The following is a 12,470-nucleotide window of genomic DNA, read 5'->3' as shown; positions in this document are numbered from 1 at the left end:
CTTGGCATTATTGACTATCTTAGGCTGTCTTAGGAAAACCACATACTAGGAGGCTCCTAACAACAGAGTCTTTTCCTGATGGTTCTGTAGGCCATGGCTAACATCACAGAGCCATAGGAGTTGGTTTCCATTGAAACCTATCTCCTTGGCTTACAGACTTGTAATAACTAGATAATCGCGTGGCCTTCTTCTGTGCTTGAGATTTCTGATGCCACCTCATATAACTGCTGGACATCAGGTCATCTGACGGGACTCACCCCATATGCTATGACCCTACTTAACAAAATCATCTCCCTATAAGCCCAGTCTCTACATACAGCCATGCAACAGGATCTGACTCCAACAAACGACTTGAAAGGAACAACACTCACTCTAAACAGTTATTCAACTTGTTATTCAAAGAAACAATCCATCTATGTGATGGTTAATGTCCATCGACAGCATGACTGGATCTGGGGCCACTTGGGGGTGAACCTGTGAACTTGTGCTCAGACTTTTTCAAGTGAGATAGGATAGATAGGATAGATAGCTCTTCCCCTAATGCACATGACACAACCCCACGGGCTATGGTCCGAGACAGAAGAGCTAAATACAAACACATTCTGCTTTTTATGCTTTTGTACTGCAGATGAAACGTAGCCAGCTGCCTGCCTCACTCCTGCTACTCCATCTAGATCCACTCTGCCACCATGACTTCCTCACTGGGATGTACTGTACCCTGCAGTCGCGGACCAAGATAAGTTGTTTTTATCACAGCCATGGGGAAAAGTAACTATTTCAGTATTTAAGCAGATTCAGCATTTAGTTTTGCTAACAGACAATCTGTGTTATTTGTATTGAAGTTTAATGTGTAAGAAGAAGATATATCTTTATTTAGAAACAATAAGCTCTATGAGCCAGAGCATTTGTATCTACGTTTGGTGTTCTGTAGGGACTGGAACAAACGGAAGGAAATAAGTTCTTGGAGGAGCTGAGATAAGGTTGGAGACAGTGGACAGCACAAGATGGGTGGGGCTCAAAAATATAATCTTCAGTGAAGAAACTGAATAACTAGATAAATTCTCCACCAAGTGAAATAATACGGACAACAGCACAAGGACTCTCTGGGTAGAGAAGAGGAATATGAGAAATAAAATGTTGGCTGATCTGCAGGATCAGATTGTTGCCGAACACGTCTAATGGCCAACTCCAGCTTGGAGTCACCTGGTTACAGATTGGAATCTTTTCCTTGAAGAATGACTTATGCTTCCTCCTCCCCTAAAGAATTTCCTGTCCCTAAATCAGAACATCCAGCGGAGTTTAAAAGCAAAGCTTCGGCTAAGTCATCAAGAAACCAACCTTTTAAAACTCCTAGGCAGAGTGCTGGCATACAGACCAGAGTTAAGAAAATCTCTAAAGTACCTATTAACTCTCTCTCACACACAACACACACACATGCACACATACACACACACATACACACACGCACATACACACATATACACACACAAACACATACACACATACACACATATACGCACTCAGATACACACACACACACACACAATCTCTTCTAAGGAGACCTTTGGCCTTCAAGTTTAAACTAAAATGGAAGTCAGATTTAGTAGGCCTTCCACTGAAGATTCAGAGAAGCACATGGAGGTCAGTGCTTCTAGTAATAACTCATGAAGGAATTTTGGTTGATAAGAACAAGAAATAGAAACTAGTCCAGCAAGGGCCTAAAAAAATTTTTTTGTCCCTAGCCAGATGTAAAAAGAAAATAAAAAGAAAAAATGTCTTTGGTTCAGTAGCAGTCAGAGGCCAGAAATGCACAAGGGCCTCTGGTTCTGGCTCTGACTTATCTCTGCACGATCTGGATAAGCACGCTTGCACACTATAAATGATGATGTGACTTGAAGAGAGCAGCAGATGCAGAGGTCATGGGTGAGCCAAATGGACAGAGCAACTCACTTTCCCAGGCCTCTGCCATCAGTCCTAAGAAAACTGCTTAGACTAGCAGCTTGGTGGAGCTCCATCCCTGGAATCCACTCCTGCGACATGGTAGCTCTGCCTTCTTCCTTTCTGTTGAAGTCCCATCTTCAGCCCTCCCCCCCATCTCCTTTAACTGAATCTGAGAGACAAGAACCCAGAGCTATTAAAAGTCAGCATTTTTGTTTGACTGTGACCTTGTGGCACCCTAACTCCTGAGTTAAAGCCCATGTGAAGCTAAGATGCCTCTATCCTACTCAAGGACCCCCCAACCCCCACTTTTTCTGTATCAGTGTGATACAAAGCAACCTTTCCCCCTTTTCTTCACAGACTGTAAAGACTGGAGGGTCTCAGTGGTCCTTATGCTCTTACCTGTGAACTGCTCAATTTTCTAGAGGATTTTCTCTTGTCCCTAGTCCAGATTTGTTTGAGGCTCATTATGGCAGAAAAGTTAATTATTAGTTTTCAAATGAGTCCACTAGGTGCTATAAGCATCCTAACCAACTGCAGTGTCTATCGGACTAAATTAATTCCTTGATTGGTCTAGCCACCTCCTAAGAGTACCTGTGGGACTTAAATGTAATTCTCAATCAGTTGTATCATTATATTATATCGATTGTTCTTTCTCATTAGATGAAGCGCTCTTTTAAATTTAGAGAAACAGTATAAAGAGAATAGATATGTATTTTCTCTTTTAAACGAAGGGCTGTGAGGTAAAGATCTTAATATACTAATTTTTCACACACAGAGGCTGGAAGAGCTAAATATTTCTGGCATCCTTTGACGCAATTGGATTAGCTTTTTGCCATCTAAAACAGTAGATAATACAGTCCTTAATTGGGCAAATTGTCACTGAGATCACTCTGTGCGTCCTGCTTGCAAAAGGTTGTCTTGTGGATTACACCCCATTCATCTATAAGGTTTTTGATGTCTTTGTAGAAAAACTCAATTAAAGGCAGGGTCATCAAATAACCACCAGCCTTAGTGTCTTTTGTCAAGTTGGTCCTTGATAATGTCTAATGTATTTTCTAACGCATTCCAAGTGATGAAATGATTCAAGGAGTGCCTTTCACATCTTATTTTTAGCAAACAATAGAGTAAAAAACTGTTAATCCCAGCACTTGGGAGACAGAGGCTGGCGGATGTCTGTGAGTTTGAGGCCAGCCTGGTCTACAGAGTCAATTTTAGGGCAGGCTCCAAAGCTACACAGAGAAACCCTGCGCCGAAAAACCAAAGAACAAACAAAACAAGCTGTCGATTCGACACACGAAGATCACGTAGACAAAACAAACCAACAACAACAACAAAACTATATGCTAAAGGAATCCAACAGCTATTTGCGCATAATATTTTCTTTATCTCACACTATTCCACACTCAAGAATAAAGATACACTAGGATCGCTTAGTTGTATGGCGCCTGAAAGATGATCAGGAGTTCCGACTAATTCTGAGTAACCTTAAGCAAGGGACATTTGCTGGTAGGGTCCTAAACAGACAATTCAGCTCAGGCAGTACAGGCTCCACCGGAAGCAAGCCAAGGAAGCTGCTTGCAGGAGCCGGCAGAAAAGCGGCATATCAGAAGGTGGGCGGGCCGCAGACCTGTGCTGCGGGGGGGCGGGGCCTGGGGAGCGGCCGCCCTCGGGTCGCCGGAGTTTAGGCCCCGCCCCATGGACGGCCCCGCCCTGGCAGACCACGCCCTGCTGTCCAGTAAGGCCCAGCCCCTTCAGGGCCCATCCCGCTCCGCCTCCTCCGTGCGGTCTTGGGTTGTCGGGTCTCGGCAATTTCACCGCGCACTCTCTTCCAGTCTTCCGGTCTCGGAACCCTCCGCTGCGCAGCCATGGCTCAGCACTTCTCCCTGGGCGCCTGCGACGTGGTGGGCTTCGACCTTGACCACACGCTGTGCCGCTATAACCTGCCCGAGAGCGCCCGGGTGAGTGGCGCGGGTGACACCAGGCGCACGGCCTCCGGCCTCCGGGGCGTTGGGCGGAAGTGTGGTTTTAGGCCCCTTCAGGGACAGAAGAAGAAACCTGGGGCAGAATACAGCACAAGATGGAGCTTGGGAGCCGACTTTTAGGGCATTTGGAAAGGCTGGGTCGGGGGTTGGGGGTGTCATTTGCTGATCCTAGGCCCTGGTATTTCTTTCCTACTCCTCTGGACACCAGCTGAGTGGGTACAGCCACTTGTTTTGGACTTCTAGAATGCGTGGCTGCATCTTTCCTGTTGCACGACCAAGTAATCACCTGTCAGAGTTGAGACGCTGCGTTTAGGGAGAGATTGTGTAATAGTATTGCGAAAAACACCGATCGAAAAGTCCTTAAAGTCTTAGCCGTACTCTTGCCTTTACCAAGAACAAAACGAGCGTTCATTTTGCACCTACTACTTGCTCTGTGCATTTTAAATAAAGTTGTAGTCTCAATGGAATCTGGGCCCTCACTACCCTGAAGGCTGTGTTCGTAGACTGGTACCCTCTGATCCTTTGATTTCAGAAGAAACTGAAGAATTAACAGTATTGCAGTGAAAGATCTAAGCAAGACTGCAGCTAGATTACCTAGTTCGGAATGCCAGCTCCAAGTGTCTAGCTCTGTGATGCTGGGTAAACAACCTGGGTTCCTTCTCAGTTTCCCTTGCCTGGATTAAGTGGATAGTAGATGTGTGATGCCGAGAGCTTGTTCCTGGTTAAAAAACAATTGTGTGTTATGGTTTGCACTCAGAATATTTGGGTCAAGCTGTGGATCCCTAGTGCCGAGAACAGCCAGGGCCGTTCTGGGTAGTCCTGCCAGTGCCCCAGTTGGCCAGGTACTCAAAAATCAAAAATGAGGCTCCTGAATCATTGGTGTGTGTTTTCTGCATAAGGATTTCTTTTTTCCAAATGTGAGTTCTCTGCTGGTGAACTGTTCTTGCCAGTGACACAGGTGTCACATCCTTCCTCATGGTGACAGTTGGAAGGCATTTTTTTAAGCCTTGGTCTTTTGGCTACCCCTTCACATAGACCTTTGGGTGCTACTTTCGTTCCTTCCATGCCTTTCAAATCCCTGTCCAGTTCGTATTTCCTGTAGTCAACATCATTTATGGAGAATGTTGTTTAAGTGCCAATTTGGTGGATGTGTGGGCATAAAAATTCCAGAGTGTAAGATCCACAAGATACTCTATTGTGAATTTTGAATCTCGGTGCAGTTTAAAGACTGAAAACGAAACCCTGGTGAGGCTCAGACTGTTTGTTGTAGAAATCCTAAGTCTGCCAGCATGCTGGCGCTGGGATGTAGTTAGGGACAGAGATGTACCACACACAGGTAGCAGCCTGTTAGCAGAAAGATGCCGTAAACCTCTTTCCTATACTCATGGTGGAGGGCATACGTGCTACTGCCTGTCCTTTAGGCTCAGTGTCCCTCTTCTTCATGTGGGCTCTCAGGTTAAGTACTGTTCCCACCTACGAAGTGTATCATGTCACCGCTGTCAGTTTTCCACAGAAACTAACTCCACCATAAGGTTTCAGTGTTTCACAGTTACTTTTTGGAATCCTCCCCCAGAGGCCCAGTCTTCTTAGCATCAGACTGATTGACAGGGTTCTTTGCATCCTGAGCATTAGTACTGAGTGTACCGGGCTCAGAAAGTTATGATGTGGATGAAATTAAAGGACTTTAGTAGCTGAGTATACACAGCCACTTTTTTCTATTTTGGTGTGTGTGTGGTATATGCATGTATGTATGTGTATATGTGGGGGGTATGCTTCATACGTGGAAGTCAGAGATCACTGCTTTGTGTCTTCCTCTCCTGCTCTCCACCTTATCTTTTGAGACAGTGTCTCAGTGAGCATGGAGTTGGAGTTGGAAGGTGACGGGAGAAAGAAGCATGCAATGGACAGCGCAGGCAGGTGTTCAGAAAGTGGAAACTGCAGACGCTTTTAGAGAAATCAGGGATTTTCTCAGTGAGGGCATTTATCAAGTCATGGGGTCGCGCAAATATGGACGTATATTTGTCCCTTCTGCCAGAACCTCAGGAACAGCATCCCAGAGGACATGACACACCTGTGTTCTTTGGGCATGCGGACTGAGAATGTGTGTCCATTCTGAAGGAGTGGCCGCACACCTGTCTTTCCCTCGTTAATCAAGAGGGGCTCCATCCTACCCGGTCTTCTGATTCGTTTTTGTAAGCTGGAAATCTCAACTAATTTGAACCCTTTCCATTTCGAGGCATTGCCTCATTCTCCAACACAGCAGGATTATAAGGTTGCCAGGTTTAGCAAATTAAAACACAGGACACACGGTTCTATTTGAATTACAAATTATAGAAGCATTCCTGGTTTTTGTGAACACCCAAACTATTATATGGAACATGCTTATCAGAAAAAACAAATCCACCCAAAATGTTTGCTATTAATCTAACATTTGGATTGACCTCATCTTTATTTGGCAGATTCTGGTGGAGGCCAAACCTGTGTTGTAGGCTGGCAGGATAGGAATATTTATACAGTGCAAATGGGCAGAGGTTATCATCAATCGTGGTTTTGGTGCATAACTAGCCCAATAACAATAGCTAATGCTTCTGTTGAATTTACCTCTGTAAGCGCCACATCTGTTAACCCCAGGCTAGCAATAGACTTGGCAGGCAGGATTATGACAGATACTCTCTGCTGTTCGCAGAAGTTACTTTGAACCTTGGTGTGACTCAGTACCTTTAAAAAACATTCTTTGAACTTTGCCTAGGCTTCAAGAATCCTGTAGGAGCTGGGCATGGTGGGGTACATATCCTTTTAATCCCAGCATTAGAGAGGCCGAGGCAGGTGGGTCTTTTAGCTTCAGGCCAGCCAGGGCTACATAATGAGTTCCTCTTTCAAGAGAGAGAAACAAAAAATCATATAGGAGGCCACCAGGGCCTCTCTCTTCCCTGAAAGTCTAATGACTTTAAGAGGCAGCATCCATTCTGAATCATCTCCATGTTGCAGGATCGTTGATAGATCGTGTAACCCGGGTGAGGATCACACTGCACTAGACGGGAGTCACACTAAGGTTTTCCAGTCAGCTTTAGGCAGAGAGCAGCTCTATTTGACGGGAGTCTTTGTTTTCTCCATTCTCATTTCCTAGTACCCAGCTTCCACCACCCCAGCTGCAGCAGAGCTCAGGCCCCTGTCTACATGTGCCTGCTTCTCCATGGCCCTAGATTCCCTAGCTCTGCCATATCCTCTAGCTGGTGCTGCTGTATCAGTGAACTTGGCTCGCAGGTTCAGCTGGACTAGCTGAACAGTAAGCTCTGGAGAGCCCCCTTCCTCTGACACCCCGCAGTGCTCGGGTTACAAGTGTATGCTATGTCCAGATTTTACATGGGTGCCCGGGATCTGAACTCGGGTCCTCATGCTTGTGCAGCAGGCACTTCACCCATTGAGTCATCTTCCCAGCGTTGGGCTGCTTGTTAAATATGGGTATTTAGATGAAAAACAACAACTGTTGAGAATTCAGGTCTGTCAACAATCAGCATTGGTTTATCCTATGCTGGCTTCCAAAGGCTTCCCTCCTTCTTCGTACTTAGTTGTTTTCTTTGTATAGACAAATGAGAGGCTCCTTGTGTCTGATAGAGGCTTCATGTTTCCTCCTAACTCATCTGCCTGGCCGGATGTGTCTCACTGCGTCTCTTCTCTCCCAGGCCTGTGTAGCACTGATGGACCAAAGCGAGAGAATATGATAGACTGTCCAGCATGCTTACTATCCTGGTGCCTGTCTAGTAGCTACAGAGCATTGTCGGGTCTTAATGATGAGTGCCAACCCTTAGGACCTGGGTGTCGGATTAATACCTGCCTTTGGTTTTATAGTTGTGTACTGGTGATATAATTTCGGGACCGTTTGGGGCTGACTAATCACCTGGAAAGGAGGTTCAATGGCAGAACGTCACAGTTCTGTGTATTGCTCCGCTGCTAGCCCCATCAGTGATTCCGTTAGGTTGTCGGGTGAATGAAATGAAGGGTGAATAGTGAACTTTATAGTTGATCTCTCTTTTTGCTTTCCTTATTTGCAGCTCATTTACAACAGCTTTGCTCAATTCTTAGTCCAGGAGAAGGGGTATGATAAGGAGTTGCTCACTCTGACGCCCGAGGACTGGGATTTCTGGTAAGTCCCCTAGCCCCTTTGGCCGCTCCATCCCCTGTGACTCATGATTGTTGCTGATGAAATCTTAACGCTTTCTCTTCTGTGAAGGTGGACAGTGGAATGTAAAATTGAGTCAAAGGGCAGAATAACTTCTATACTAAAAGTTTTGTGTTTAGTGAGTTAAAGTCTTGTACTTGAAACATGTCTAGACTTTAATGTAAGGAAGCTCTCAGCTTGTGACTACTTTTAGGATATTTATATGTAGTTTCAGGTAGTCACAGGAGAAGTATTAAAAACTAAAATTTGCATCTATGAGAAGTTCGTTATTCACAGCCATGAAAGAGGAGTCAGCATGTTAAGTGGCTGAATTAGGCCATTTGAATAAATATTCCTTTCTGGTTCTTATTGTTCTTTCCCTTCCTGCTTTATGATTCATTTAAACAACAAAAAGAAGCAAAAAAAAAAAAAAACCTTAATCGATGTAAATTGTTCAGTTTAGACAGGTGTGGCAGGGTATGCATGCTAGTGTGAATATAGTGCCAGCCACCTGAGGCCTGAGGATGCCATTCAGGGTTAGCTGGGCAGCATAGAAAGTCCTTGTCTCTTAAAGTAAATTAGGATTGGGAAGGTGGATTCAGAGCCCACGTAAGGAAGAGGAGCCGGTGCCTCCCAAGGCTCAGGGATCTTTGCAAAAGGAGGAAGGAAAGATTATAAGAGGTAAAGGTGATGACTGGCTACGAGGGAACTTTGCAGTACACAACAGGGTAGTTGCAGATACGAACTCACAGAGGTTGAGACAGCATGCACAAATCCCGGGTAAGCTCAAACCTGATAAGACCAAGTATGGAGCAGGATGATGGGCACCACATCCCACCCTTAGCTGGGGCACTATTAACAATTCATGGCGACTGGGAAGAGGGAAAGTCAGTTTTCTTCAAAGATGGGACCTCTGAGCAGCTACCTGTTTACAAGTAGATGGCCCTCTACACATACAAATAGTGGACTTGGGGCAACAACAACAACAAAACAAAAACCATGCAGATGAAGTTGGGAGGAAATGATACAGAGGATGGGGGAAGACTTGGAGCAGTTGGAATGGGGAGCACGATCAAAGCACACCATACACATACACAGAGTTCTCAAAAGGGAAAGGAGCATGGAAGGAGGGAAGAATGGATCTGAGTGCAGTGGCTTCTCTAGAACCACAGCATTAGGGAGGCAGAGACAAGAGGATCCTGGGAGCTTGCTGTCCAGTCCACCTAACCAACTGGTGAGCTCCAGCCAGCTTCAGTGAGAAATACTGTGTTGAAAAGTAAGGTGGAGAGATGGGAGGGATCCTGGTGTTGGCCTCTGGCTGCCCCTATGCACAGGCAGACACGAGTGAATCCAGGAAAACATGTATACAAACATACACACAAATTAAGACTAAGAAAATGACCATTTAGTTTATAATTAATAATCATTAAAAATACATGCACAGAGATCATGCATTGTGCATCCCTCTGAGATTTGTTTGTCTTTTGATCTATCCTTTCTGTCCTGGGAAGGAATGGAAAGCTTTTACCACGTGACATTATTGTTTCTAGGAGTTTTACTGTGAATGCAAGGAAATAATGCCCCCAAGAGCCCTTTCATGTTCATTTAACCTTGCTGTTTGTCAGCCCTTGTGCTGCTTCACTGTTACTATTCGTAATAGAGAATCTGTACATTTTATCCAGAGCCTACAAGGTTTTCATATTAAAGAACCTAGAGCCAGGCAATGGTGGCATATGCCTTTAATCTCAGCACTTGGGAGGCAGAGACAGGCGGATCTCTGTGAGTTCAAGGCCAGCCTGGTCTACAAGAGCAAATTCCAGGACAGACTCCAAAGCTACAGAGAGACCCTGTCTCAAAAAACAAAAAACTAAAACAAAACAAAACAAAAAATCCTAGAACTTAGACCTTCTTTTGCTGGTTTTCAATAATATACCTTGCCCAGAAGGTAAGTTTTTCTAAGTAGAACTATGTGGAGGGCAGTTCAAAATAATGTGGAAAACACCCTGGCAAAGAAGCTAGCTTGTGTGTTGTAAGTATGTGTGGATATTCATGTGTGTGCACGCATGCGCACAGGTACACATGTGTGATGGTCGGGGTCAACTTTCAGGAGTCTATTTTCTCTTCCACTGTGGATCTGGGGATTGAACAGCTACTTTTACCCACGGAACCATGCCACCTTCCTATGTGCTGTAGATAATGGAAAACAATTGTATATAGTAACAAGGTACAGGACAATCTCCGTTTTGTATTTTCTCTTTTGAGTTGTGTCTGTTTTCACACACACAATCCTGAAGACTTTATAAGCTGAACATGCTACCCCTTCCCCCCGGCAGTTTCCCTTATGTGCCTGCTTTTCAGTGATATTCAGTTTTTATCCTTCCTGGATGTTCTCTCTCATTGATAAATATATTCTTCATTTAGGTGAGGAGGAAATTTCTTCACGTTGTAACATTTAATAATGGAGATTTTTGTCTCTGAGGTTAACGAAGTATATGAGCTGGTCAATAATCAGACTTTTCTATTTTAGTTGCAAGGGTTTGGCGTTGGATCTGGAAGATGGGACCTTCATTAAACTCGCAGCTGATGGCACTGTGCTCAGGTAACCCGATGGAATTGTGATCAGCGTCTCACTCCTTTAGTACTAGTGAACAGAACAGTCCTGAAGCCACAAGATGCCGTTAATATTTAAGTCAATCAGATGACAGGTAGCACTCTATACTACTTTTAACTTCTTAGAAATATTTCCAGGAAATAAAGTAGAAAATAACATACCCCATGACATTGCCTAGCCTTCTTTTCTTTTTTCAAAAGATCATGGATATAGTGCTGTTCGCCTTTTATTAGGTAATTAGGATAGCATCAGGGACCATTTGATTAAAGAAGTGCAGATGGGTACTGGGTAGGAGTTGATGGTCTGTGTATACCTCGTTAGGCCATGGTCTGTTGTACATCCCGTTAAGCCATGGTCTGTCTGTGTACACCCTGTTAGGCCATGGTCTGTGTACACTGTGTTAAGCCATGGTCTGTGTACACCCTGTTAGGCCACGATCTGTGTACACCCCATTAGGCCATACTTGTTTCCCTTATGCAGGCTCCTTGTGGGCCTTGTCAGCCTCACGCTCTGGTTTCCTTCCTGTTCCTCTTCTCTTGAGTGCACACAGACCTCTTGGGTTGACCAGGGTATGGGAAACAATCAGTAAGTAGCTGCTGTCACTACTGAGTCTGCAGGCAAGCACCACGGAGTAAAGATCTATTTCCTACCTCATGCTAATAGTCTAGTCACAGCAACATGGCCATGCAGGTGTCTTTTACTATTATATCCAGCTGGTCAACGACAAGAAGACTCAATACAGGACCCCTGTATTCCTACTTTTGATACATCATTTGCTTTGTAGTCAGGATACTTTCATACTTCCCCCAGACTCTCCTCTAAAGTGCTTCTAAAAGGAGCAGGTATGGCCTTATCTCTTATTTTTTAATTTATTTTCCTATTTCTTTTTCAGGCAACTAGAGAGTGTGTTTATCTGTATGCAAATACTATATAAGTTTCCTTTAACACTGTTCATCTGTGGTCTGCTTAGTGGTGTTCTTGGCATTCTTTACTCATCCTCTAGTTGTTAAAATCTGCCTGTCTGCCTGCCTATCGGTCCAATCTCTGTTGCTCTCAGTTCAACTTCTGAATAACCTGAAGTTTCTCTTGCACACTTTTTCCCCTTGATGACTTCTTTCATCCTACACAGTAGATTCTGGTCTACTCAGGTGTGCCCACAGGACTCCTCTCTCTTGACACAGTATTCTGAAGGGTCAGCCTCTAAAGAAAAGAACTCCATGTGTGTTCTTGGTTCTTCTTCATTTCTTCATTTTCCCCTTCAGATTATTCCCCAACCAAAATGAAATACACTGTATGTTCTCGCAATGAGCGATTTAAAATATCAACTATCTACTTATCTACATGGTGAGAGTCCCCTGGCAAGGCTCTAGTAAAGGAAAAGCAGATTTTTGAGCACAGAACCTAGCTGTTTCTTCATTGTCTTCTGTTTGGCACATTCCTGTGTGCTTCCAAAGTGTTTGTTGATAAAATGTATGTGTCTATGTGGTCAGGTTGTCCAGTTTCATCTTCACAGGTCCTTGGTGCCAGGTGCCCACCACTCCTGGGGACCTGATGTGATTCATCTTCTAACCTGCTCTTCCTCATGGCTGCCTAAGTTATCCTTCCCACTCTGTCTACATAGTTGTCTCCTAATTGTTCCGGCTGAATATGTATTTTGCTCTTGCTTTGTGTGCATGCTACTGGGGATAGAATCCAGGGCCCACACACATGTTAGATGAGTTCCTTCCTACCAATATCCATCCCCAATGCTTTCCTTTTCCTTTTTTGTCTGAGACAA

At 44.5% G+C, this 12,470-nt stretch overlaps 1 protein-coding gene across 2 annotated transcripts in view; it reads left to right on the top strand.

Moving 5' to 3' along the window:
- The first annotated feature begins 3,722 nt into the window (after positions 1-3,722).
- Nt5dc1 (5'-nucleotidase domain containing 1) overlaps positions 3,723-12,470 on the top strand; it is a 112,514-nt gene continuing 103,766 nt past the window's right edge. For both annotated transcript variants that reach the window (XM_057761722.1, XM_057761721.1), the window contains exons 1-3: positions 3,723-3,899; positions 7,976-8,067; positions 10,610-10,681. In XM_057761722.1, coding sequence (XP_057617705.1) covers positions 3,807-3,899; positions 7,976-8,067; positions 10,610-10,681 — 257 coding nt within the window. In that variant the 5' untranslated portion in view covers positions 3,723-3,806. The remainder of the gene's footprint in view (positions 3,900-7,975; positions 8,068-10,609; positions 10,682-12,470) is intronic.

Source organism: Chionomys nivalis, chromosome 2 (assembly GCF_950005125.1).
Source record: "Chionomys nivalis chromosome 2, mChiNiv1.1, whole genome shotgun sequence".
Lineage (NCBI taxonomy): Eukaryota > Metazoa > Chordata > Mammalia > Rodentia > Cricetidae > Chionomys > Chionomys nivalis.
This window is presented reverse-complemented; position numbering and strand designations above follow the sequence as displayed.